The following is a 27,187-nucleotide window of genomic DNA, read 5'->3' as shown; positions in this document are numbered from 1 at the left end:
ACGACGCTCCGGGGGCAGCTCATTCCAGAGGGAAGGGGCTCCCACAGAGAAGGCTCTCCCCCTGGGGGAGCTCTTGAATCTGCAAAGCCGAAGGAGATTGAGGAGGGGGTGGCTTCGTTGGCTTGGGTGGGGAAATGGGGCCAATCAGTAGTCTTGACTTACGATCACCACTGAGTCCCAAATTTCTGATGTTTAAGCGAGACATTTTCTTAAGTGAGTTTTGCCCCATTTTTACAGCATTTCTTGCCTCGGTTGTTAATCGAACCCCTGCAGTTCGTAAGTTAGTCACCTGGTTGTTAAGCGAATCTGGCTTTCCCCCGTTGACTTTGCTTGTCAGAAGGTCGCAAAAAGGGGATTACCTGACCCCCCCCACCCCCCGGGGACTCTGCAACCGTCGTAAACATGAGTCGCTTGCCAAGCGAGTGAATTTGGATCGCATGACCCAGGGGACGCTGCAATGGCTGTCGCTGTGAAAATAAGTCACCTTGTTCAGAGCTGTTGCAACTTTGAACAATCGCTAAGTGGACTGTTGTAAATCGAGGACTGCCTGTAGTAAAAAAATGCATGTGTGGTCAGAGGAGTCGTAAACAAAAACCACGAGAAAATTCTGGTCGTCCCCAGAAAAATGATTTGCATTTTTTATATTGGACTAAATCAGGGGTCCTCAAACTGTGGCCCCTGGGACGGATACGTGCAATGAACGTTTGTGTTGCTGCAGAGAGTCTCCCCCTTTGGGGTCTTTTTGTGCGGGTCGGAGGGGGGCAGAAATTCCAACTTGGGGTCTGCTTCAGCCTCCTGGTGGGGGGCTTTGGGCGAAGGCTGGAGGGAAGAGCCACTGGTGGCGAAGAGCCGGAAGGCCTCGTTCCAGTGGGGCTGCATCATGGCCTGGAATTGGCTGACTATCTCAGCCTGCTGAGCCTCCAGGCGCCGGCACCTGGCCTTGCACTCCCGCAGGTCTTCCCTCTGCTTGGAAAGCCCATGCCCCTAGTCCTCAGTGAGGTGCTTCTGCTGAGCCTCCTTCTCGGTCAGATCCAATTTGAACTGAGCTGTTGTGCCAACTCTTTCTCCTGGTGGCTGCTTAGCTCCAGCAACGGCTTCCTGTTGGGGCCCCAAGGAGCCCGGGTGGGCAGGTGAGGAGTGGCTGGGAGGGGAGGGGTGAGTAGAGGCTGGCAAGGCACCCCTTGACGTGAATGACATCGATTTGGCCACACCCACCCAGTCACATGACCACCTTGTCACGCCCACTGAGCGGGCCATTAGACATCCTACCTGATTAATGAAGAGATAAATGCCACCAATTAAAATGACCACAACTCCAAGAAGTCTTAATAACTTCGGGAATGTCATCGTTGTTGCAAAAAAAGGCTGTAAAGAGAGGAAGAGAGCAGGCTAAGCGGGGTGGGCTTCCACTCCCAGAATCCCCCAGCCAGAATGCTTTAAGAGGGGAGGACTTCCACTCCCAGAATTCCCCAGCCAGCATCCTTTAAGAGGGGTGGACTTCCACTCCCAGAATTCCCCAGCCAGAATGCTTTAAGAGGGGAGGACTTCCACTCCCAGAATTCCCCAGCCAGAATGCTTTAAGAGGGGAGGACTTCCACTCCCAGAATTCCCCAGCCAGCCTGCTTTAAGAGGGGAGGACTTCCACTCCCAGAATCCCCCAGCCAGAATGCTTTAAGAGGGGAGGACTTCCACTCCCAGAATTCCCCAGCCAGAATGCTTTAAGAGGGGAGGACTTCCACTCCCAGAATTCCCCAGCCAGCCTGCTTTAAGAGGGGAGGACTTCCACTCCCAGAATCCCCCAGCCAGCATGCTTTAAGAGGGGAGGACTCCAACTCCCAGAATTCCCCAACCAGAATAAGTAGTCAGTTTTGTGACAATCAACTCTGCTGCATGATTTATATTCACTAGAGATCAGGCGACACAGCCAATTGTCTCACTGCTGATTGCTGAACTTTTTTTTTACTGTTTAAAACATTTTTTTTTACTACTGGTTCAATAGGTAGTTAAAAATGCTTTAAACATTTTTAAAAAGCTCCGATGATCAGCTGTGTGACAGTCAGCTATGCCGCGTGATTTATATTCGCTAGAAAGCAGAAAATACAGAATTTTATGCCTCCCGAACCACCACCACCCTCACCAAAATGGCCTGTAGAAGACTTTCAGAGAGCTCCTTGGGGCTGGGGAAGGCAGAAATGAGTGAAAAACGGGCCCTTTTTTGCTCAATCCCCCCCCCCCAGCCCCCAGGAGTACTCTATAAGCCTCCTAAAGGCTATGCATGCAATTTTTTTGACAAAAAACAGGCCTGTTTTCTAAAAAAAATGGACTGTTTGTTGCTCGTTTTTTGGGGGAGCACTCTGCAAGCTCCCTAAAGGCTATTCATGCCTTTTTTGGGGGGGGAAAACAGGCCCGTTTTCACGAAAAATGTGCCGTTTTGGGGAAGTTTGCAGAGTGCAAAACCTTTTTTTATTTAATTTGCCTCTTCAAAACCTTGGTGTGTTAGATACTCCCCCCTGCTGTCAGGCAGCAAGAGGTTTCCACCAAGGTCCTCTGTTCCAGCGGGAGCAGAGGGATAATCTGATTGGCTGGGAGGTCTGACAGATCCCTTTGAAAGGGGATGCTGTCCGACCGTTCCCCAGCAGATGTTTACTTTGACCTGCGATAAAGAGCTGTTTGTTCACTAGCCTTTTGTGCCTCCTTTACCCGATCTAACATGGTGCATCTTATACTCTGAAAAATACAGTACTTTTGCAGACTCAGGAAAGGCTTCTTAGCGCATCCGCGCGTGAAGCAAACCGGTAGCAGACTTCAGAGCTGTAGGATGGTCCTTAGAACTGAGGTTACACGTGTAAGTACAAACTGCAGCAATCTGCAGAAATATTTGCCTGTCAGCTATTCTTTGCTTGCAATGTGTTTCCCAGGCATGAACAAGGACACGGAGTGATACAAAAGTAATGAACCTGTAACATTTTACTGCTTGAATGAATAACCCTTGATTCATTCAGTGTGTAGAACATGCACATTCTCACGAACACCAATGATGTAATGACTAACCAATTATTGTGCCTTGGAGACTTGTTAACCAATAATGATATAACACGTGAGAACGAAGAAGCTGCAAACACTGTAAGAAGGATGTGTCATGATTAATAATTTTGCTGTTGATTCTGCTGTTGATTCTGCTATCCATGAACTGCTTTGCTCAATAAACATCTGCTGGTTCAGCTATCCGTGGGTGGATTACTTTCTTTCATCTTCAGCCTCGGGACCTTAAATGCTACACAGAGCATTTTTACCCCTGCTCCAAAGCCCCTGAAGCAGAGGTGGGATCCTACTGGTTCACACCAGTTCGGTAGAACCGGTTCGTCAAATCTACCGAACCGGTTAGAAGAGGTTCCACCAGTGGACCCGGAAAGCAGGCCACACCTACAGAAGAGGTTTCAAAAATTTTTGAAACCCACCACACACACACACACACACACACACACAGACTCACACAGAGAGAGAAAGTGAAAGAGAAAGAAAGAAAGAAAAAAAGAAAAAAGAAAGAAAAAGTGAGAGAGCAATGAAAGAAAAAAGGAAAAAGGGACAGAGACACAAAAGGAAGGAAAGAGAGAGAGAGAGAGAGAGAGAGAGAGATGAAAAAAAGGGACAGAGGGACAAAACGAAGGAAAGAGAGAGAGAGAGAGAGAGAGAAAGAAAAAGAAAGAAAGAAAGAAAGAAAACACATGGCCAGCAAGCCACTCCCACCAGGTCACATGGCTGGTAAGCCACTCTCACAAAGGAGGCCACACCCACAGAGTAGGTTCGAAATTTTTTTGAAACCCACCACTGCGGCCTGAAGGCAGGACAAGAAACAATGGATGGAAACTAATCAAGGAGAGGGGCAACCTGGAATTAAGGGGGAATTTCTTGATAACCCGAACAATTAACGGCTGGAATGAGTTGCCCCTCAGAAGTGGTGGGTGCTCCATTGCTGGAGGTTTTCACGAAGAGATTAGACAACATTTGTCTATGGTGCTATAGGGTTCTCCTGCTTGAACGGGGGGGGGGGGGGTTGGACTAGAAGACCTCCAAGGTCCCTTCTGACTCTGTTCTGTTCTTTATACAAAACCATCCATTATTTACCTCATGCTTTGGCGGGTGGTGATAAGCAGTGACTGTGAAGATCGTCATGAAAGTCCCATAGAGGAATAAGCTGAAGAAAAACCTTTTTCTAACGAAGGATTCCCACTTGTAACGAAACAGCATGTTCAGGGGTTCCAGGGCCACCATTTTGTTCCGATTCTGTGGACGGAGAGATCACGTCAGGGAATTGTGCAGCTGCTGGTGTCCAATGAAGTGAAGTCAGAGATGCTGACCAGAACTTGTCCTTTTATATCAACAAAATATACATTTACATCTACGTAGGTAGCAAAGTAGATAGTCAGGCAAACAGGAGAATCATGAGGTAAAATCACAGAGCAAACAGGGCCCATGGAAGAAAAAGGCAGGGAAAAAAGGGGAATTCTGGATTATTGCAATTCACTCTATATGGGGCTACCCCTGAAAAGCGTTTGGAGAATACAGCTAGTCCAGAATGCAGCCACGCGAGCGATATTGGGTGTACCGAGATACACCCATATTACACCTGTCCTCCGCAAGCTGCACTGGCTGCCAATTGGTCTCCGAACGCAATTCAAGGTGTTGGTCATTACCTTTAAAGCCCTACATGACTCAGGACCAGCGTATTTGCGAGACAGCCTACTGCCACATACCTCCCAACGGCTGATAAGATCCCACAGAGTGGGCCTCCTTAGGATGCCGTCAGCCGGACAGTGTCGGCTGGCGGGGCCTCGGAGGAGAGCCTTCTCTGTGGCTGCTCCGACCCTGTGGAATCAGCTATCCCCAGAGGTCCGGACCTCACCCACCCTCATGGCCTTCAGAAAAGCTGTTAAAACCTGGCTGTTGCGGCAGGCCTGGGGCTGTTGACCTTATTATGTAGGGTCCAGCCCCGATCAGAACGTATCCGTGTTGGGGAATTTTTAATTTTTTTATTTTTATTTTGTTTTTCTTTTCTTGTTCTTTGTAAGCCGCCCGAAGTCCTCCGGGATTGGGCGGCCTATAAATCTAATAAATTGAATTGAATTGCATTGAATTCTCCCTCCACACCCACAGCATTGAAGCAGGAGAAAAAGAAGAAAGAGGAGGAGGAGAAAAAGGAGGAGGAAGAGAAAGAGGAGCAGAAGGAAGAGGAGAAGAAGGAAGAGGGGAAAAAGGAGGAGAAGGAGAGGGAGAAGACAGGAGGAGGAAGAGGGGGAAAAAGAGGAGGAAGAGAAAGAATAGAATAACAGAGTTGGAAGTGACCCTGGAGGTCTTCTAGTCCAACCCCCTGCCAAGGCAGGAAACCCTACACCTCTTCAGACAAATAGTTATCCAAACATCTTCTTAAACAATTCCAGTGTTGGAACATTCACAACTTCTGGAGAAGAGGTGGTATTCTGCTGATTTGGACCAGCTAAATGTTGTTTTTGCGGGCCTCATACATTTGAAGGGGCCAGTACTAAGAAATGTAAAAGGGCTTAGAATTATAAGAAGGAAAGGCAGGAAATGTTTACAGCTTTGCTGTAACCACAAGAGTTAGAAATACACCTGTTTATTTCGGTTTACGCTTATGAGAAAATGCAGGAACTTTGGGTTAAGCAAAATTGGACAGAATAGAATGGAATAGAGTAGAGTAGAGTAGAAGAGAAGAGAAGAGTTGGAAGGGACCCTAGAGGTCTTCTAGTCCAACCCCCTGCTTAGGCAGGAATCCCTATACCACTTCAGACAAATGGTTGTTCAACATTTTCTTAAAAACTTCCAGTGTTGGAGAATTCACAACTTCTGGGGGCAAGTTGTTCCACTGATTAATTGTTCTAACTGTCAGGAAATTTCTCCTCAGTTCTAGGTGGCTTCTCTCCTTGATTAGTTTCCACCCTTTGCTTCTTGTCCTGCCCTCATGTGCCTTGTAGAATAGCTTGACTCCCTCTTCTTTGTGGCAACCCCTGAGATATTGGAAGACTCCCATCATGTCTCCCCTAGTCCTTCTTTTAATAAAACTAGACATACACAGTTCCTGAAACAGTTCCTCATATGTTTTAGCCTCCATTCCCCTAAACATCTTTGTTAGTCTTCTCACTTGAGAAAGAGAAGGAGGAGCAGAAGGAAGAGAAGGAGAAGAAAAAGGAGGAAGAAAAGAAAGAGGAGGAGGAGAAGAAAGAAAAAGAGGAAGAGGAGGAGGAGAAGGAGGAGGAGATGCTGAATGAAGGAATCACAAGGCAGAGAAGATCTGAGAAGGACCATCCTTGACTGGATCCACTCACTGGAATGTTGCTGTTGTAGGCCAGGATCTCCAGCACTGAGTTCTCATCTTCGCTGTCGATGGAGGTCAAATCGTAGAGGGACATTTGGATGGGACCATAGCGCCACTCGGTGAACTTGCGTGAAAGATGCTGGAACTTGGGGTCCTTCATTTCTCGCTGGAATATGTGCTTAAGGATCTGGAAAGACCAAAACAGTTAAATTGGCAACAGGAGTGTCTCTACAATTGACTACAATTGGTCCAGAATGCAGCCGCGCAAGTGATATTGGGTATACCAAGATACACCCATGTTACACCTATCCTCCGCGAGCTGCACTGGCTTCCTATCGGTCTCTGAATGCGCTTCAAGGTGCTGGTTATTACCTTTAAAGCCCTACATGGCCTAGGACCCGGATATCTGTGAGACCGTCTTCTGCCACATATCTCCCAACAGCCGATAAAATCACACAGGATGGGCCTTCTCCGGGTGCCGTCAACCAGACAACATCGTCTGGCGGCTCCTTGGGGGAGGGCCTTCTCTGTAGCTGCTCCGACCCTATGGAACGATCTACCCCCAGAGATCCGGACCCTTCCCACTCTCTTGGCCTTCCGAAAGGCTACTAAAATCTGGCTATTCTGGCAGGCCTGGATGAGGTCCAGCCCCGCCTAGATTGAGTGCATGAAGTGTTTTTTTAATCTGCTTTTCTTTTCTCTATTTTTTAATTTTTATCCTTTCAGAGATGTATTTCTGTAAGCCGCCGGGAGTCCTTCGAGATTGGGCGGCATATAAATTTATTAAATTTGAATTTTGAAATTTCTCTAGGGGGTAGGTCAGAAAAGCCAAGGTGTTCTCCTTGTCCATCCATCATCTGGACATTTTTGACCTTCTTGAGGTCACGTCTGATAACTAAGCTACACAATCAAGAAAACTTCAGCACAGAGGAATTGTGGGAGGGAGGGGATTATACATTGGCAATGTCGGCAGCATATAGAGAAAACTTATATAAAATGTTTTGTAGATGGCATCTACCACTAGCGAGGCTATCAGAAATGTTTCCAAACAGATCACCAGAACACTGGAAATGCAAACAGATACAGGGAACATCCTATCACATGTGGTGGACCCATCCCTCAGCAAAAAAATATTAGATAAGGATTAAAAAATGGTTAGAGGAAATGATAAAACAGCAAATAGAGTTAAAACTATTATTCATAGTTCATATGAATAATATAGGCATATTATCAGGGAAATATAAGGGGAAAAATTCCAATATTTAATGTTACACGTAATAACGGCGGCTAGAATAATATATGCTCAAAACTGGAAAAATGGAAATTTGCCCTCTGAGGAAATGGTAATAAAGAAAATATTAGACTGCTCTGAGATGGATAGGTTAACAATGGAAATCAAAGACAAAGGAAAAACAGAATACTACTTAATTTGGGATGTATGGTATAATTGGCTAGATAGTAGATGCAAAGATTAGAAAACAAATAGCGAAAGACGATTAATGAACTAGAAATTAGAAATAAGTGTAAATAGAATGAAAGATGAAGAATATTTATCTTGCAACATGTTAAAAACAAGAAAAAAAGTTAAGGAAACAATTGATCCATTGCTCCATTGCTGGGAGAAAGTGGCAAGAAGGTGACAAGCAACAGGGAGAAAGCAGAACTATTTAACTCATTTTTTGCATCTGTCTTTACACAAAGGGATAAAACAGTCCAACCTATCAAAACAGCGCCACAAAAATCAGATTAGGAACACAAATTGAAATTGGGAAGAAAATGATAAGTGAGCACCTGTCTACCCTAGATGAGTTCAAATCACCAGACCGGATGTATTACACCCCAGGGTTCTGAAGGAACTGGCAGACGAGATCTCAGAACCACTGAACTATATCTTTCAGAGATCCTGGAGCACTGGGGAACTGCCAGAGGACTGGAAAAGAGCTGATGTGGTTCCCATCTTCAAAAAAGGGGGGAAAAACAGATCCAGGAAACTACAGACCTATCAGCCTGACCTCAATACCAGGAAAGATTCTGGAAAAGATAATCAAGCAATGAATTAGCGAACACCTAGAAGCAAACAAAGTAATAGCCAAAAGCCAACATGGGTTTGTCAAAAACAGATCATGGCAGACTATTCTTATTGCATTCTTTGATAATGTGACAAAATTAGTGGACCAGAGGAATGCCGTCGATATAATTTACTTGGACTTCTGTAAGGCATTTGATAAGGTAGACCATAACCTACTACTAGATAAAGTAGAAGAATGTGGGTTACACAGCATCACCACCAGATGGATTCGTAACTGGCTGACCAACCGCACTCAACGTGTAGCCCTCAATGGAACTGCATCTACATGGAGGGAAGTATGCAGTGGGGGACCCCAAGGCTCTGTTTTGGGTCCAGTATTCTTCAACATCTTCATCAACGATTTGGATGTGGGAATAAATGGGTAACTCATCAAATTGGCAGATGACACCAAGCTGGCAGGAATAGCTAACACTCCAGAAGACAGGCTCAAGATACAGAAGGATCTTGAAAAACTTGAACATTGGGCACTATCTAATAAAATGAAATTCAGTGGTAAAAAGAGTCAGGTTCTACATTTAGGCAAGAAAAATGAAATACATAGGTACAGTATAGGTGGTACCTTGCTCAACAGTAGTAACTGTGAAAGGGATCTTGGAGTCCTAGTGGACAACCATTTAAATAGGAGCCAGCCATGTGCAGCAGCTGCCAAAAAAGCCAACACAGTTCTAGGCTGCATAAACAAAGGGATAGAATCAAGATCACGTGAAGGGTTAATACCACTTTACAAGGCCTTGGTAAGGCCACACTGCATCCAGTTTTGGTCGCCACGATGTAGAAAAGATGCGGAGACTCTAGAAAGAGTGCAGAGAAGAGCAAGAAAGAGGATGAGGGGACTGGAGGCTAAAACATATGAAGAACAGTTGCAGGAACTGGGAATGTCTAGTTTAATGAAAAGAAGGACTAGGGAGACAGGATAGCAGTCTTCCAATATCTCAGGAGTTGCCCCAAAGAAGAGGGAGTCAAACTATTCTCCAAGGCACCCGAGGGCAGAACAAGAAGCAATGGATGGAAACTTATCACGGAGAGAAGCAACTTAGAACTGAGGAGAAATTAATCAGTGGAACAGAAGTTGTGAATGCCCCAACACTGGAAGTCTTTAAGAAGATGTTGGATAGCCATTTGTCTGAAACGGTATAGGGTTTCCTGCCTAGCTGATTTGGACATTTTGGACGGAAAAAACCAGGAAACTAATAACAATGCACTACAGTTTGCATCCACGTGGTGATACTGATAGACTGTACCTGCCCCGAAAATCAGGTGGTGGAGGATTATTACAAGTGAAGCAAACAGTTGAAGAAGAAAAACATGCACTGGCTGATTATTTAAAAGAAAGTCAAGAATATCTATTAATCGAAGTAAAGAACAAAAATCTATTGAAGGTCCAACAGATGAAACAAGAATACAGAAATGATGTGATAAAATCAAGAATGGAGAGTTGGCAGAACAAAGCATTGCATGGCCAATTTCTGGAAAAAATAAAAAAAGTGGACAGTGAAAAAACTTGGTTATGGTTAACAACAGGTACATTAAAGAAAGAAACAGAGTCACTAATCCTGGCTGCGCAAGAACAAGCTATCCGCACAAATGCCATTAAGGCCAAAATTGAAAAATCCTCTGATGATGCCAAATGCAGACTTTGCAAAGAAGCTGATGAAACTGTTGATCACATACTCAGCTGCTGTAAAAAAAATCGCGCAGACTGATTATAAATTGCCTCACAATTCAGTAGCAGAAATGACCCATTGGAATTTGTGCAAAAATTATAATATTAAAACAGCAACAAACTGGTGGGGAAATCAGCCTGAAAAAGTCACCGAAAATTAGACGGTCAAGATCTTTTGGGATTTTTGCATACAAACGGACAAAATACTGGCGCATAATGCACCAGACATCACACTGGTTGAGAAAAAGGTTACAATCATAGACATCGCAATACCAGGTGATAGCGGGGTCGATGAGAAGGAATTTGAAAAAAATGATAAATACCAGGACTTAAAAATCGAAATTCAACGACTATGGCTCAAACCAGCAGTGGTAATTCCAGTGGTAATCGGCACGCTGGGTGCTATTCCAAAAGCACTGGAATTACATTTGAAACAGTTAAAAATTGACAAAATCACCATCAGTCAAATGCAAAAAGCCGCACTGCTTGGATCTGCACGCATATTACGGAAATAGGTTACAACGTCCTAGGCCCCTGGGTGGGGCCTGACTAGTAACCAATGCCAAATCCAGCGAAACAACTGGCCGCTGTGATACAATTGTATAATAATAATAATAACAACAACAAGAACAACAACAACAACAACTCCGCCATTGCCAGTCCCAAGCCCGGATGAGAAAGGAGGAGGGTTGGGGTCAGGTTGGCAACTGGCCCCATAAAAAAACCCGCCAACCCATACAATATGATGAAAGAAACAAATAAAATTTTTATACTGCATCGGTCGTCGCGCGGGTTAACAAGGGCCGCGGCGGATGTTGGGGTCCCTGGACATCCATCGACAAGTGGGCTACAAGTGGACCAGCCAATAAAACGACAAAAATATAGTGCAGATGAAAACCGTGCCATAATGGCCTGTTACTACAACTCAGAGCCAGAAAAAAGAGGTTATTTAAAGCGAATGTATGAATTATGGAAACAACAATATCCAGATTCAAATGTTAGTGAACAACGACTAGCAGATCAAAGGCGATTTATTATACGGAATAAAGTGTTTAGTGAAGTTGAACTTGAGGAAATTCAGGCAAATTGCAAAACCAAAAAAACAATATCACAAGCGGAAATAACTGATATTCAAGACACAACTAAAGACATTATAGTAGAACTCCCAGAAGAAGCTCTCGGGGAGGAAATAACACCACCACCACTAGAACCAGTTATCACTGAACCAACTGATGAACTAACTCAAAAACAAAAAGAATTGAAGGATAAGATCATGGAGCATTTTCTGCTTAATGAGGAAAGGCAACGTTTACCATCACTAAAAACTGTGCCTAAGAAAATTTTGGCCCCTATCATGAAAATGGTTAATGCAGTGTTTCCAACAATTGAATCGGGATCCATCTTGGAAACGAACAAGTTAATGTACAGTGCAGCTGTAATAGTCACTAATGAACTAGGCATTAAAATCAAAGTACCTAGTCACACAACAGAAAAAGCATCAAAGCCAAAGTGGAAAATCCGATTAGAACAAAAAGTCAAAAAATTAAGGGCAGATGCTAGTAACTTAAAGAACATGCATGAGCAACGGCTTAAAAACAACAAAACCATAGATCGGCTAATCAGAAGATATAGATTGGATACAAGAAACATCAATGAAGCTTTAGAGATTGTAAAACAGCGGATAACAGCAACATCTAGAAAAATTGAAAGATATGAGGCACGAATCATCCAATATAAACAAAATCAGCAATTTCGATCAAACCAACGGCGTTTTTATCAAAGTCTTAATGTGAATGGTGACACCAAAAGTGAAAAACCAGAAAAGCAGGCCACAGTTTAATTCTGGAAAGAATTGTGGGAAAATGCAAAGGACTACAATAAGGAAGCAAAGTAGATACATGACTTTGAGAAAAGCATTGGCAACAAACAAATGCAAGTATTAGAAATAACAACTGAGATGGTCAAAAATCGAGTAAAAAAGGTAAAGAATTGGACATCACCTGGAAAGGACCAATTACATGGTTTCTGGCTCAAATATCTGACCAGTTTACATGCAATATTGGCCAGGCAACTGAATGAAATTTTACAAAAGGGCCAAATTGATGAATGGTTGACAACTGGAAAAACATACTTGATTCAGAAAGATGCAACTAAAGGAACAACACCTGAAAACTACAGACCAATAACATGCTTGCCAACAACCTTCAAATTACTCACAGGCATTATTGCAGATAACATGATGGATTATTTGGAAACAAACAACATCTTGCCAGTAGAGCAAAAAGGCAACAAAAGAAGGAGCAGGGGCACAAAAGATCAGCTCCTAATTGATAAAATGATATTAGAAAATTGTAAGAACAGAAAAACGAACTTGAATTGATTACAAAAAGGCATTTGATTCACTGCCACATAGTTGGATCATAAAATGCTTAGAAACAACTGGCATTAGCAAAAATATTACATTCTTTACTGAAAAGGCGATGAAACAATGGAGAACTGAGTTGGCAGTAGGGAATGAGATCTACGAAATGGTTAATATCAAGTGAGGAATTTTCCAGGGTGATTCACTTTCACCTCTTCTCTTCATCATCGCAATGATCCCACTAACAGTAATCTTAAAAAAAAAATGAAATTAGGCTACCAAACAGCCAAAGAAGCTGAAAAAATTTCACATTTACTATATATGGATGATTTGAAACTCTATGGAAAGTCAGAAATAGAAATCCAATCATTGACAAACACAGTCCGAGTATTCAGCACCGATATTTCAATGCAGTTTGGCATGGAAAAATGCGCCACTGTAGCCATAAAAAGAGGCAAAATCACTGCATGTGAGGGAATTGAAATGCCCAATGGCCAACTAATTAAATGCAACGAAAATGAAGCCTACAAATACTAAGGCATTCTGCAGTTGGATAACATCAAACATGGAGAAGTAAAAACTATTGTCAGGCGAGAGTACAAGAACAAAAGAACAAAAAACTGCTGAAGGCCCAACAGACGAAACAAGAATACAGAAAAGATGTGATAAAATCAAGAATGGAGAGTTGGCAGAACAAAGCACTACATGGCCAATTTCTGGAAAAAATAAAAGATAAAGTGGACAGTAAACAAACTTGGTTATGGTTAACAACAGGTACATTAAAGAAAGAAACAGAGTCACTAATCCTGGCTGCACAAGAACAAGCTATCCGCACAAATGCCATTAAGGCCAAAATCGAAAAATCCTCTGATGATGCCAAATGCAGACTTTGCAAAGAAGCTGACGAAACTGTTGATCACATACTCAGCTGCTGTAAAAAAATCACGCAGACTGATTATAAATTGCGGCACAATTCAGTAGCACAAATGAACCATTGGAATTTGTGCAAAAATTATAATATTAAAACAGCAACAAACTGGTGGGAACATCAGCCTGAAAAAGTCACCGAAAATCAGATGGTCAAGATCTTGTGGGATTTTCGCATACAAACAGACAAAATACTGGCGCATAATACACCAGACATCACATTGGTTGATAAAAATAAGGTCACAATTATAGACATCGCAATACCAGGTGATAGCAGGGTCGCTGAGAAGGAACATGAAAAAATCGCAAAATACCAGGACTTAAAAATCGAAATTCAACGACTATGGCACAAACCAGCAGTGGTAATTCCAGTGGTAATTGGCACACTGGGTGCTATTCCAAAAGCACTGGAATTACATTTAAAACAGTTAAAAATTGACAAAATCACCATCAGTCAAATGCAAAAAGCCGCACTGCTTGGATCTGCACGCATATTACGAAAATACGTTACAACGTCCTAGGCCCCTGGGTGGGGCCCGACTAGTAACCAATGCCAAATCCGGCGAAACAACTGGCCGCTGTGATACAATTGTATAATAATAATAATAATCCTCTTGCACCTATGTCCATTTCTCCTTTTTTCTAATCTGTCTGCAAGAAAATGGATGCACCCACAATGAAGTCAAGTTGACATTACACACACCACGATATAGACATGACAATACAGGTAGTCCTTGAGTTACAATGTTCATTTAGTGGCCATTCAAAGTTACAACGGCACGGAAAAAAGTGACTTATGACTGTTTTTCACACTTATGACCATTGAAGCATCCCCACGGTCAGGTGATTAAAATTCAGACACTTGGCAACTGACTCATATTTATGACGGTCACAGTGTTATGAGACCCCCTTTCGCGAGAAGCAAAGTCAAACGGGAAGCCTGATTCAGTTAACAACCATGCTACCAACTCAACCACTGCAGTGATCCACTTAACAACTGTGGTGAGAAAGGTTCGCGAAATGGGGCAAAACTCACTTAACAAATGTCTCACTCAGCCACCTAAATTTGGGGTGTCATAAGTCGAGGACTACCTGTGCTTCACACAAGACTGGCGGGGGAATTCTGGGAGGTGAAGTCCACCCGGCTTAAAAATGCCAAGTCAGTCGAACAATTATGTGGAGACAGATGGTTCTCATAGTAAGGAGTGTTTCAGTGAATCACTCGGTCGTTAAGCAAATCTGGCTTCCCCCATTGACTTTGCTTGCTGGAAGATGGCTGGGTAGATCATGAAAAGGGATAGCATTGGGCCTACCCACCCGCCCGCATTCCTTCCTGCTTTTTGAGGGAAACAGGCCAATCGCTTACACACATACAGCTTACAACGCCTGCACAATCCCCGCTGAGTGGGTGTCACAGGGCGGTGGCATGCGCATGCGCGCATGTCCAAGGTGGACGCCCGGCCCCATCAAAGCGTACCGGTTGTGATGGGATCCAGAACTAACTACTGTAACCCAAGACATGCCAACTGTCATAACTACATGCCAATCATCTGAATTTTGATTATGTTCCCTCTAATTTTTTTTCAGTGTGAGTATAGTGTTTGAGAAGCACATTTTCATGCCTGAGCACCTGAATTTTTTTCACAGATGTCACCTAAGACAACAACAAAAACAGTATTATTTGAAAGTTATGTTTATTCAAGGTACCCACTTAATTAAAAGTGTTATATAATATCAGTATCACTTAACAACGCTCCTGCTTAGCAACCAAATGTTGACTCAGGAACTCTGGCATTGAAGAGTGCAAGTCTTAAAGCTATCAAGTTACAAGACCCTCGCACCCCTAACCCACTAGAAAAAAAAACCCTGGGGTGTTCAAACTTGACAGCTTTAAGACTTGAGGACTTCAGTTCCCAGAATTCCTCCTCCACTCATGTTGGCTCAGGAACTCTGGCATTGAGGAGTGCAAGTCTTAAAGCTGTAAAGTTACATGACCCTTTCACCCCTAACCCTCTAGGAAAAAAAACCCCAGAGATGTTCAAACTTGACAGCTTTAAGACTTGTGGACTTCAACTCCCAGAATTCCTCCTCCAGTCATGTTGCTCTTTCGCCTCGGCGCCGTTCTGGCTTCCTCCGTCCGGACCTGGCACAGCCAGCACAAACTACCGTCAGTCACCCCGTGCTCATCAAAACGAGTCCGGGGAGGTCTTTTGCGGGCGACCACTCCTAGCCACTTGTGCTCGGCACTGCGGCTGAAGTAAAGCCCCAAAGCCCCCACCGCCACCGGAATATCTGCTGCTGCCTCCTCCTCCTCCAACAGCACTGCCGGATTTGCTGAATACAGGGCGACTGACGGTAGTTTGAGCGGTGGAGCCAGCGCCTAGGTGATCCTAGGAGATCGGCTGTGCCACGTAAGCTCCTGCCGCCATCCCCACCTCCCCGCCCGTGCTAACCCTAACCAGGACAGAACATCTGAGGCTCCTCAGCTTCCGGAGCCTGTGACACTGGGAATCACGGCGTGGCAATTGGAAACTGCTGCGCGGTGTTTTCTTGCCACTTGCGCAGCCGCGCAGCCACGCAGCTTAGAGGGAGGGAACATTGGTGACCATGGGGTTGCAATTAGGATTGCCCGTCACTGTTTCTGATGCCGTTGTAACTGCAACACATCACTAAACAAATGGTTGTAAGTCGAGGACTAGGTATACTGTTGAGGAGGGTGTACTACCTCGACTTTCCCGGTCTTGACGGCCAGCGTTAAAGGAGTCAGCTGTTCATTGTTTTTAATCTCTTCCAATTTGTAGGAAGGGTCAATCTCGGCCCCTTTCACCAGGATCATATCGTACATGTTGACCACGAGCTCAGTGTTCTTCTCCGTGTCATTGGCCACCATCACCAGCGCATGGAGGACGGTGTTGCCCATGGAATCCTTCTCGGTCAGCCTGGCCTTCTGGTATTCGTTATCCAGAAGGTACATGACCACTTCTGGCTGGTTGGTACAAGCAGCCAAGGAGAGAGGAAGTTCACCTGGAAGAGAGAGGATGATGGGCCAAGGTTGCATTGACCATCTAGGTCAGAGGTGTCCAACCTTGGTCACTTGTAAGACCTTTGGACTTCAACTCCCAGAATTCCCCAGCCAGCAGGTCTTCCAGTGGCCAAGGTGGAAGTTCACAGCTCTTTTAAGTCTTGTGGACTTCAACTCCCAGAATTCCTCAGCCAGCAGGTCTTCAAGTGACCAAAGTTGAAGTCCACTGGTCTTTAAGTCTTGTGGACTTCAACTCCCAGAATTCCTCAACCAGCAGGTCTTCAAGCTGAAGTCCACAGTTCTTTAAGACTTCTGGCCTTCAACTCCCAGAAATCTGACTGGGGAATTCTGGGAGTGGAGGTCTACAGGTCTTCAAGTGGCCAAGGTTGGTCACCTCTGACCTGCAGTGTCTCCCAGAGCGGGAGGATATCGAATCCCCTTTGAGGATGAAAACAATGGAGCGGTCAACCAGAGTCAAATTGCACCCACAACATTTGTCCTGCCGCCCTACCGAAATAAAAGCGAGCCTCTTTGTGGTCCTTCTTGAAGAAAAAACCAGAAGCCTTGGCATGGACACGAGCCCCGTTCTCCACCAGGAGCTTCACAAGAGCAAGGTTCCTCTTCTCAATGGCGATGTGGAGCGCTGTTTGGCCTGCAAAGATGGTGAGAAATGGCACCGGAGAAAGATGGGAGATTTTATCAAGAGGTCTGCACAAGTTTAGGTCAAAAAAAGTCAAGATGGCGGCCACCCCTGGGCCATCAAAACTCCAACTGTTTCCCTGTTTAACTGAAAAAGCTCCATTGTTTTTAACTGTATCAATAATGCAGCCATTCCTGATACACCCGTACTGGTGCCTGCTGGAAGCAGCAGCCACCGTACCAGAACAGTGCTTTGGTGGGCCCCGCCCACCCTCGTTCCTTACCTGTATTTGAAGGAAACGGGCCATTTGTGCAGCGTTCGGCACCTGCGCGACGCTCTGCTGAGTAGCTGGAGTGTCGCAGGCGGTGGATGCGCATGCGTGCATAATGCCCGTACCCGTGGTGGACACCCGGTCCTGTTGCAGCATACGGGATTGTAACGGGATCCGGAACCCACCGCTGAGCCATTCCCCCGAATTTCCAATTGCATGGGAAGAATTCTCATTTCAAGAATGAGAAAAGGACGGTCTCTTCATGGGATCACCCCTGGGATCAGGGATGAAATGTAAAAATGTTTGCCACTGGTTCTCTGGGCGTGGCTTGGTGGGTGTGGCTTGGTGGGGGCATGTGACTGGGTGGGCGTGGCCAACTTTTTAAAAAAAATTAATATACTTTTTTATTTTCCACTTTCATAACATATAATCACATGTATACTATTACATAGCCAATATCCTATTGTATTTAGTAGTAATTACATCAGTTCCTCTTCTCATCAGCGCCCAGAAAGATAAAAACCCATTATTGGCTCTTCTGCTCTCCATACACCTCTTTCTTCTGCCTCTCTCCAACTTCCTATCTTCCTCCATCATCCTTTCCTACTCTACTTCCCCTTCCTTTCTCCTTCTCCTTTCTCTTCATTCCACTCCTCCTTATTCTCCTCCCTTCCCCCCTTACCCTCTCTCCTATCCCTCTCTTCCTATCTTTCTTCTCTCCTTTCCCACTCTTCCTCTCATTCACTTGGTGAACTTTTTTTTAATTTTTAAAGTATTTTTACTACCTATTCGCCTGAGCCGGTAGTAAAAAAAGAATACTTTAAGAAGGGGGAAATACAGATGAGAAATACAAGCTGGAATGGAGAAGATGGATTGATTATATTCAAAATAAATATGGGACTAAGAAACTTCAGTTAGCTTATGAATGAATAAACAAGGAATGTTACAACTTATCTAAGTTAGCTTTAGTTAAAGTACGAGCGAAGGGACGATGCTAAAGTTAGTTAGTTTATTTTAGTGTATGATTGCTAAATGTTTATACCCTGCATTTGCTCTGGGAGGTTGGGGGGGCGGGGAAGGGTGGGAGGGGATGTGGGTTTGGTGGGGAGGGAGGGAAGGGGAAAGGTATATAATTGTAAAATTTATTAAAACTTTTAATAAAAAAAAAGAAGGGGGGAGGTTCAGCTGTGCAGGGCCATCGTGGGAACCTTTTCGATGTTCCGAGGTGGTGCAGTGAGTAGAGTGCAGTACTGCAGGCCACTTCAGCTGACTGCTAGTTCAGCGGTTCAGCGGTTCAAATCTCACCGGCTCAGGGTTGACTCAGCCTTCCATCCTTCCGAGGTGGGTGAAATGAGGACCCAGACTGTGGGGGCGATATGCTGACTCTGTAAACCGCTTAGAGAGGGCTGAAAGCCCTATGAAGCAGTATATAAGCCTAACTGCTATTGCTATTGCTATTCCCCCCCCCCCATTTTTAAAGCATTTTTTTAAACTACTGAATAGGTAGTAAAAAATACTTTGAGAAGTGAAAAAAAGAAAGATTCCCACCATCGAATGGCACAGCTGATTGTCACAGAACCTTTTCCCCCCCCCACTTTTTAAAGCATTTTTTAACTACCAGTTCGGGCGAATAGGCAGGAAAAAAATGCTTTAAAAAGTGTGGGGGGAGGGGAAAAGCTTCCGACACTGTGAGCGGAACCAACAACAATTGTCCCTACCGGTTCGCGCAAACCGGTAGCATTTCACCCCTCCCTGGGATGGTGGTGGCCATCTTGACTCTTATGACCACATTCCTGGCTGTCTATTCAGAAAGGCGTTTGTTATATTAACGTTGGGGGGAGGGCATGGAAATTGATGAAATAAACAAATTCCCCAAATTTGTTGGCAAAAAATGCCACGGGATTTCCATAAGATCGAGGCAGGTCTTCCCTCTGCTTGGACAGCCTATGCTCCTAGTCCTCAGTGAGGTGCTTCTGCTGAGCCTCCTTCTCGGTCGGATCCGGTTTGAACTGAGCTGTTGTGCCAACTCTTTCTCCTGGCGGCTGCTTAGCTCCAGCAACGGCTTCCTGTTGGGGCCCCAAGGAGCCCAGGCGGGCAGGGGAGGAGTGGCTGGGAGGGGGAAGGGCTAAGAGAGGCCAGCGAGGCGCCCCACAATGTGAGTGACACTGTGTTGGCCACACCCAGCCAGTCACATGACCACCTGGCCACACCCAGCCAGCCAGTCGTTAGGCAGATGATATCAGTGGCCCAGGGGATTTAAAATTATGAATTTAGTGGTCCCTGAAGTCCGAAAGGTTGGTGATCCCTGACCTGGATGACTGAAGATTCTCCCCAGAGTTTCTCCCAACTGAAGATCTCCTTCCAGCCACCCCATCCTAGAAGACAGAGTCCTCCACCCTCACCGTCCCAGGAAGGAGCCTTACCCTCGTAGCTGTCAGTGCAAGCGGTGTTGACCAAAGACCTGGGGTTCTCTGTCTCCTTGTCTATCTCCAGGAGCAAAGGGATAGTGGGGTTCTGTCCATCTTTCAAATGGAGCAAGGCCTTCATCAAACAGGTCTTCCCCTTCTTCCCATCTGGAAGAAAGAAGAAGCTTAGGTGAAGCCCATCTCGTCTTCCATCTTCCTAAAACAGCCTTTCTCCACTTTAGCCGTGGACGGACTTCAATACCCAGAATCCCCCAGTCAGGATGCCTTAAGAGGGATGGACTCCCACTCCCAGAATCCCCCAGCCAGCAGGCTTTAAGAGGGATGGACTCCCACTCCCAGAATTCCCCAGTCAGGATTCTTTTAGAGGGGTGGACTTCCACTCCCAGAATCCCCCAGCCAGCATGCTTTAAGAGGGATGGACTCCCACTCCCAGAATCCCCCAGCCAGCATGCTTTAAGAGGGATGGACTCCCACTCCCAGAATTCCCCAGCCAGGGTTCTTTAAGAGGGATGGACTCCCACTCCCGGAATCCCCCAGCCAGCAGGCTTTAAGATGGGTGGGCTTCTACCCCCAGAATCCCCCAGCCAGCATGCTTTAAGGAGGAGGAATTTCCTAACAGTTGGGACAATTAACCAGTGGAACAGCTTGCCACCAGAAGTTTTGTGTGCTCCATCACTGGATGTTTTTAAGAAGAGTCTAGACAGTCACTTACAGTATCTGAAATAGCATAGGTTCTCTTGCTTGAGCAGGGGATTGGACTAGATGACCTCCAGGTTCCCTTTCAGCTCTATTCCGATTAACCCCACAGTTCTCCCCTGAGCTGCAAATATTCCATTTTAGGGGAAGTTCTATGAGGCTTGTCTTCTTGTTACCCTGATGTAACGGCAAGATCTACCTCTAAATTGAGTGTCGGTGAGAAAGGTGGACGTTCTCCGCAGATAATTACTCAGGCCATTGAGCCGTTCCGGGCCTCCCGCGACTACGGCTTGGAAAATGCGCTTGTTGTCGAAGTAATTTGGATCATCCGGTCTGAGGAAGAGAAAGGAGAGGAAAAAGGTCCAAGACAGATTCACTCCTTTGGTCCACTGCCCAGCTGTTAACTTTGGGCCAAATACCAGGAGATGGTGAATTCTAGTCCCTGCCTTAGTCATGAAAACTGGCTGGGTGACTGTGGGCCAATCACCAGGAGCCAATGAGTTAAAGGTGGCTCATAGAACATAGAATAATAGAGTTGGAAGGTTAATAATAAGTTAATAAGGTTAATAATAGGTTGGAAGGATCGGTGCCTTTGGGCCAATCAGCAGGAGACGGTGAGTTTAGTCCCACTTTAGCCTTGGAAGCCAACTGGGTGTCTTTGGGCCAATCACTGTGTCAAATATTTATTTTATTTCTTTTTAAAAAAACACAAATATTTCATCATTTGTCAATCATTAAGGCATTGAAGTACAATTTTTTTGTGTGTGCCCCTCCCTCCCTCCACCCCCCCCAACCCCCTCCTCCTTCCCCCCCCCCCCCCCGACTTCCCAGAACCCGTACACGGTATGGATTTTTAACTAACACAGTCTAAAATCTATTGAGAAAAAAGAAATAAAGAAATTAATGACATTCTGCATTGACCTTAGCTTCTTCTTACTGAACTAACTTTTAACAGTTTAAATCATTTCTGATCTTAAGCATAGGCTAACTGGAATTTCTTGGTCCCGTATTTATTTTGTATATAGTCAATCCATTTTTTTCCAGTCTCGTTTATATCTCTCATTTGAGTGATCTTTAAGATATGCAGATATTTTAGCCATCTCGGCTAAGTTTGTCACTTTCAATGTCCATTCTTGGATTGTAGGCAAGTCTTCCTTCTTCCAATATTGCGCCACCAACAGTCTTGCTGCCGTTATTAGGTGCAGAATCAAATTAGTCTCTACCGCTGTAAAGTCAGTACATATACCTAGTAAAAATAACTGAGGAATAAACTTTATCCTTCTTTTAAAAATATTTTGCATGACCCACCATATTTTTATCCAGAATGCCTTAACCTTTTGGCAGGTCCACCATATATGATAATATCTAGCATCGAGAGAACCACACCTCCAACATTTAGGCTGTACATTCGGATACATAGAAGCCAACTTTTTAGGATCTAAATGCCATCTATAGAACATCTTGTAAAAATTTTCTCTCAGATTTTGAGCTTGTGTAAATTTCACATTTCTTACCCAGATTCTTTCCCATGTATCCAACATTATTGGTTCCTCAATATTTTGAGCCCACAATCTTTAACTAATTCTGTTTCCGAATCCATCTGTATTAATACATTATATATCCTCTTTATATGCATTAAGCTTTGATCTCTTATTTGTTTAAACAGATTATCCTCAACTTGGATAAAACCAATTTTTTGATCTATTTTCCACCTAGCCTGTAATTGCCCATACTGGAACCATGTTTGAACTACCTTCTCCTCTTTTAATACCTCTAAAGATTTTAATTGTAATACCCCCCTTTCCGAGGTAAGAAGCTGTCTGTAAGTAATTCTGTCCTGTTTTTGTGCTGTATTCATATTTTCAATTGCGTGTCTAGGAATTGCCCACATGGGTATCTTGTCATTTAATTTAAATTGGTATTTCTTCCAAACCCGCAATAAAGCATTTCTTAAAATATGACTTTTAAAATTCTTATCCAATTTTTTGTTGAATAACAGGTAAGCATGCCAGCCAAATACCAGATCGTGTCCCTCAATATTCAATATTCTATCATTGGTTAAATGAGTCCAATCACTAATTACAGATAATGCCACTGCATCATAATATAGTTTTAAATTAGGTAGTTTCAATCCTCCTCTCTCACGTACATCTTGCATTATTTTCATCTTTACCCTCGGCTTCTTTCCTGCCCACACAAATTTGTTGATACCCTTCTGCCATTCTAAAAGGTTCGCATCTTTTTTAAGTATAGGTAACATTTGGAAAAGAAATAAAAATTTTGGTAAAATGTTCATTTTCACTGCCGCTATCCTACCCAGCAAAGATAAGTGCAATTTCTCCCATTTTTTCATCTCTGTCTGTATGCTATGCCAAAGTGGTTCATAATTATGCTTATATAATTTCCCATTTGAAGTTAAAATGTTAACTCCAAGATATTTGACTTTTTTAACTACCTCACATCCTAGCATCACTCCTAATTCTTCCTTTTGTTTAATATTCATATTTATAGCTAATATTTTGGTTTTTCCTAAATTTATTTTAAAGCCAGACACTTGACCATATTGATTAATCGTATTCATAAAACCATACTGGATTCCTGCGGTTGTTCCAATATTATGACCAAATCATCCGCAAAAGCGTGGACTCTATATTCTTGCTGCCTAATCTTGATCCCTTTTAAACCATCCAAGCCCCGTATTTTATTCAACAATACTTCCAAAGTTATAATAAACAATAATGGGGACAAAGGACAGCCCTGTCTTGTACCTTTTCCAATTTAAAAAGAGTCTGTTAAACTTCCATTGACTATGATTTGTGCTGTTTGCTGTTGGTATATTGCTTTAATTGACTGTAAAAAATTATCTCCTATCTGCATTTTTTGCAATATCTTTGGGCCAATCACTAAGAGCGGTGAATTCTAGTTCTGCCTTAGGCATGAAAGCCTGCTGGGTGCCTTTGGGCCAATCACTAGGAGCCAGTGAATTCTAGTTCTGACTTAGGCATGAAAGCCAATTGGGTGACTTTGGGCCAATCACTAGGAGCCGGTGAATTCTAGTTTTGCCTTAGGCATGAAAGCCAATTGGGTGACATTCGGCCAATCATCAGGAGGCAGTAATTTCTAGTCCCACCTTAGCCATGAAAGCCAGCTGGGTGCCTTTGGGCCTATCACTAGGAGCCAGTGAATTCTAGTCCCACCTTAGCCATGAAAGCCAGCTGGGTGCCTTTGGGCCAATCACCAGGAGGTGAGTTCTAGTCCTGCCTTGGGCATGAAATCTGGTTGGGTGACTTTGGGCCAGTCCCCCCGCCCTCTCTCTTTCTCTCCCTCTCTCTCTCTCTCTCAGGCCAACCCACAGGGTTGTTGTTGTGGAGAAAATAGAAGAAGGAAGGTGCCTTGGATAGATTCACCGTCTTGAGTTATTTGTAAAAATAAGAAAGGCAGGGAAGAAATGAAAAAAAATAATTGTGTCGTGCATCGCTTTAAGATGACAGAATAACAGAGTTGGAAGGGACCTTGTGGGTCATCTAGTCCAACCCAAGCCCGCGATTCCTGCACTGGACTGCAAAGCAACCTGTAAACCTTGGACAGAGACCAACACAAAAATTCTCCCTGGTGGTGAATTTCTGCAAAATAATTCCCATTGTGATAAATGACTTACGGGACGAGTCCTGGCCGGTAATTCAGGTTCACCCGGATCTGGGGGGAGGGAGGGGCTTCCTTCTGGAAAGGGCTCTCCAAGGGTGGCAGTCCATGCTCCGCCCCAGCTGCCCCCTTCGTGGCTCCGTTCGGATCCTCCGCAAGGCCATCATCCGTCTCCAGCGCAAAGTGGGATCTGCTCATTGTCCCGACAGTGGCAAGTGGGCCAAAGGCTGAACCTAAAGGGCTGGCAGAACTGGGTAGGGAGGGGTTGTGGGGAAGGGGTTGGGACAAAGGGATCTTGCTGTGGACAATCAATTAAATACGAGCCAGCAGTGTGCATTGTCAGCCAAGAGCCCATGCAATCCTAAATTGTTTGCCTCCTGAAAAAAGCACCGTTGGGACAACCACGAACTGAATGACGGAGAATATCTACAGAGTTTTAGCTACGCAATTTGGGATGAAGACCCTTGGAATGGTTGTGGGAACAGGAATGGATTTCCAGAGGGAAAAGAATTGCAGTCGACAGGAGCCATTTGCACCCCTCGGGTGACCCTGAGGACACAGAGAAACCTGCAAGGGTGGGTGTTGTGGCCCAGCAGGAGCCGTTGGAGCTGCCACCAGACTCCGACAGCGAGGGGCCCTATGAGTCGGCTCTGGAGGATGTGGAGGACCCTGGACAGGGTTCCGACTCCGAGCAGGGCGCAGAGAGGCTGGTTGGCAACAAGGAGGTGCCTGAGCCTTGGACCAGTGGGGAGGAGACAAAGGAGTGTGATCCTGACATCATGAATTGGAGCAGTTGGGAGGAGACAAGGGAGTTGTTCCTGGATGCCCGGCAACGGAGAGCTAATAGGCGTAAGGAACAGTTATGCAGTTACAGGAGATAATTGCACTCAGCCGGTGGTAATTAGGCTCCTCTCAAGATTATAAAAGGAATGATTGTGCACATGCCATTTTGCAGGAGTCAACGTATTCACTAAAGTTGGAGAACATTCGTGGCTAGCCTGGCAGGCTGGATTGCTGCCAAGGTTAGTCTGTGCTGGATTGCTGCCAACGTCTTGTCTGTGCTGGCTTGCTGCCAAGGTCCTGTCTATGTGTCAATAAATCCTTGCAGTATCTTTGTCTCGGCGTGCTTTGTTGTAGGACGAGGGAGGTCAGAACAGGTGGGAATGGAGATTTTGCAGTACCCTTCCCCTGCCAGGCCCACCAAGCCACGCCTGCCATGCCACACCACACCCACAGAACTGGTAGTAAATAAATTTGAATTTCACTACTAAACGCATCCCATTAGTAGCAAAGCAAAAATAAGCATTTGATTCCCTCTGATCTAAACTGCAAGACAGTTCAGCAATCTGCACATGCTCTAAAGCCATCTCGTTCACGAGCCCCATTGTTTTATTTTCGGAGGGGAAGGAGGATACTCACTGACTGGTTGGATTTCACGAGGCTAATCGTCCCAGATCTCCAGAATCCTTTGCAGGGATCTTCAACAAAGGCAAGAAATCAACCTGGGTCCTTGGTCTGTAACCCCGACACGACCTCTCCGCTGCGAGATTGGCGGTGCATCCGAAGAGCAGCAGTTTCACCTGGAGTAGAGAAGCCTTAAGTATCTCTGCCAGGAAGGATGTGGCTACCATTATAACCTGAAAAAGGGGGAAGTGGTCGGAATTCTCAGACTCAGACCAATTATATTAGACACACCACCGTGAGAAGTGACATTTCGCAGGTTCAGGTTATGTGTCTAGAGGAACCAAGAACATTTCTGGAATTAGCCCGTTTAACCCCTGTGTCCAAAGCAGGAAAAAAATGTGTTCCGATATTTGTAAGAGGTTATTTCTTCTTGGACTGGAGGTCATTTTGGGAGTTGAACTCCCACAAAACAGGCCACACCTACAGAATAGGTTCTAAAAATTTTGAAACCCACCACTGGGGTCAACATACGTATTTTCCAAAGCACCAGAAGGCAGGAGGAGAAACAATGGATGGAAAGTAATCAAAGAGAGAATTAACCTGGAATTAAGGAGAACAGTGAGGACAACAGCGAGGACTATTAACCAGTGGAACAGCTTGCCACCAGAAGTTGTGGAGATTTTTAAGAAGAGACTGGACAGTCACTTGTCTGAAATAGAGTAAGGTCTTCTGGTTGAAGAAGTGGGGGTTGGACTAGAAGACCTCCAAGGTCCTTTCAAGCTCTATTATCATCCTTCCTTCCTTCCTTCCTTCCTTCCTTCCTTCCTTCCTTCCTTCCTTCCTTCCTTCCTTCCTGCCTTCCCTTCTTCTCACTTGCCACTTCCTCCTTCTTCCTCCTCATGTTGGTTCTTCTTCTGCTACAGAACATAATAATACAGTTGGAAGAGACCCCCTTGATCAGAGGGTTGGATCAGAGTCCAACCCTCTGATCAAGCAGGAAACCCTATTCCATTCCAGACAAATTGGCTATCCAGCATCTTCTTAAAGGCTTCCAGTGTTGGGGCATTCACAACTTCTGGAGGCAACTTCTGTTCCACTGGTGAATTGTTCTCACTGTCAGGAAATTCCTCCTCAGTTCTAAGTTGCTTCTCTCCTTGATTAGTTTCCACCCATTGCTTCTTGTTCTACCCTCAGGTGTCTTGGAGAATAGCTTGACTCCCTCTTCTTTGGGGCAACTTCTGAGATATTGGAAGACTTCTATTGTGTCTCCACTAGTCCTTCTTTTCATTAAACTAGACCTGCCCAGTTCCTGCAACCATTCCTCATATGTTTTAGTCTCCAGTCCCCTAATCCTCTTTGTTGCTCTTCTCTGCACTCTTTCTAGAGTCTCCAGAAGTTGTGAATGCCCCATCACTGGATAGCCATTTCTCTGAAATGGTATAGGTTTCCTGCCTAGGTAGGGGGTTGGACTAGAAGATCTCCAAGGCCCCTTCCAGTAGTTAGTAGTTGTAGTAGTTGAGTTTATTTATAGGCCGCCCTTTTCCCTGAGGGGACTCAGGGCGGCTAACAACTTGTATGGGAGGGGAAGACATACAATAACATAAAAACACAATGTATAATTAAAATCAAGCAACATTCATACAACATTCGGGTGGGGGCGGATTATGGTCTTTACCCCCAGGCCTGGCGGGATAGCCAGATCTTGAGGGCTGCG

At 44.8% G+C, this 27,187-nt stretch overlaps 1 protein-coding gene across 1 annotated transcript in view; it reads right to left on the bottom strand.

Moving 5' to 3' along the window:
- LOC116507811 (transient receptor potential cation channel subfamily V member 2-like) overlaps positions 1–24,267 on the bottom strand; it is a 36,497-nt gene extending 12,230 nt beyond the window's left edge. Inside the window, exons 1-7 of the mRNA XM_032216144.1 lie at positions 24,086–24,267; positions 20,627–20,760; positions 19,729–19,878; positions 16,906–17,046; positions 16,098–16,396; positions 6,342–6,518; positions 4,126–4,284 (exon numbers count right to left, since the gene is read on the bottom strand). Of these exons, the coding sequence (XP_032072035.1) occupies positions 4,126–4,284; positions 6,342–6,518; positions 16,098–16,396; positions 16,906–17,046; positions 19,729–19,878; positions 20,627–20,760; positions 24,086–24,267 (1,242 nt within the window). The remainder of the gene's footprint in view (positions 1–4,125; positions 4,285–6,341; positions 6,519–16,097; positions 16,397–16,905; positions 17,047–19,728; positions 19,879–20,626; positions 20,761–24,085) is intronic.
- Between the last annotated feature and the right edge of the window lie 2,920 nt (positions 24,268–27,187).

The sequence above is a fragment of the Thamnophis elegans genome, chromosome 4, assembly GCF_009769535.1.
Source record: "Thamnophis elegans isolate rThaEle1 chromosome 4, rThaEle1.pri, whole genome shotgun sequence".
NCBI lineage: Eukaryota > Metazoa > Chordata > Lepidosauria > Squamata > Colubridae > Thamnophis > Thamnophis elegans.
Note: the sequence above shows the minus strand (reverse complement) of the source record. Positions and strands in the feature narration are given on the sequence as shown.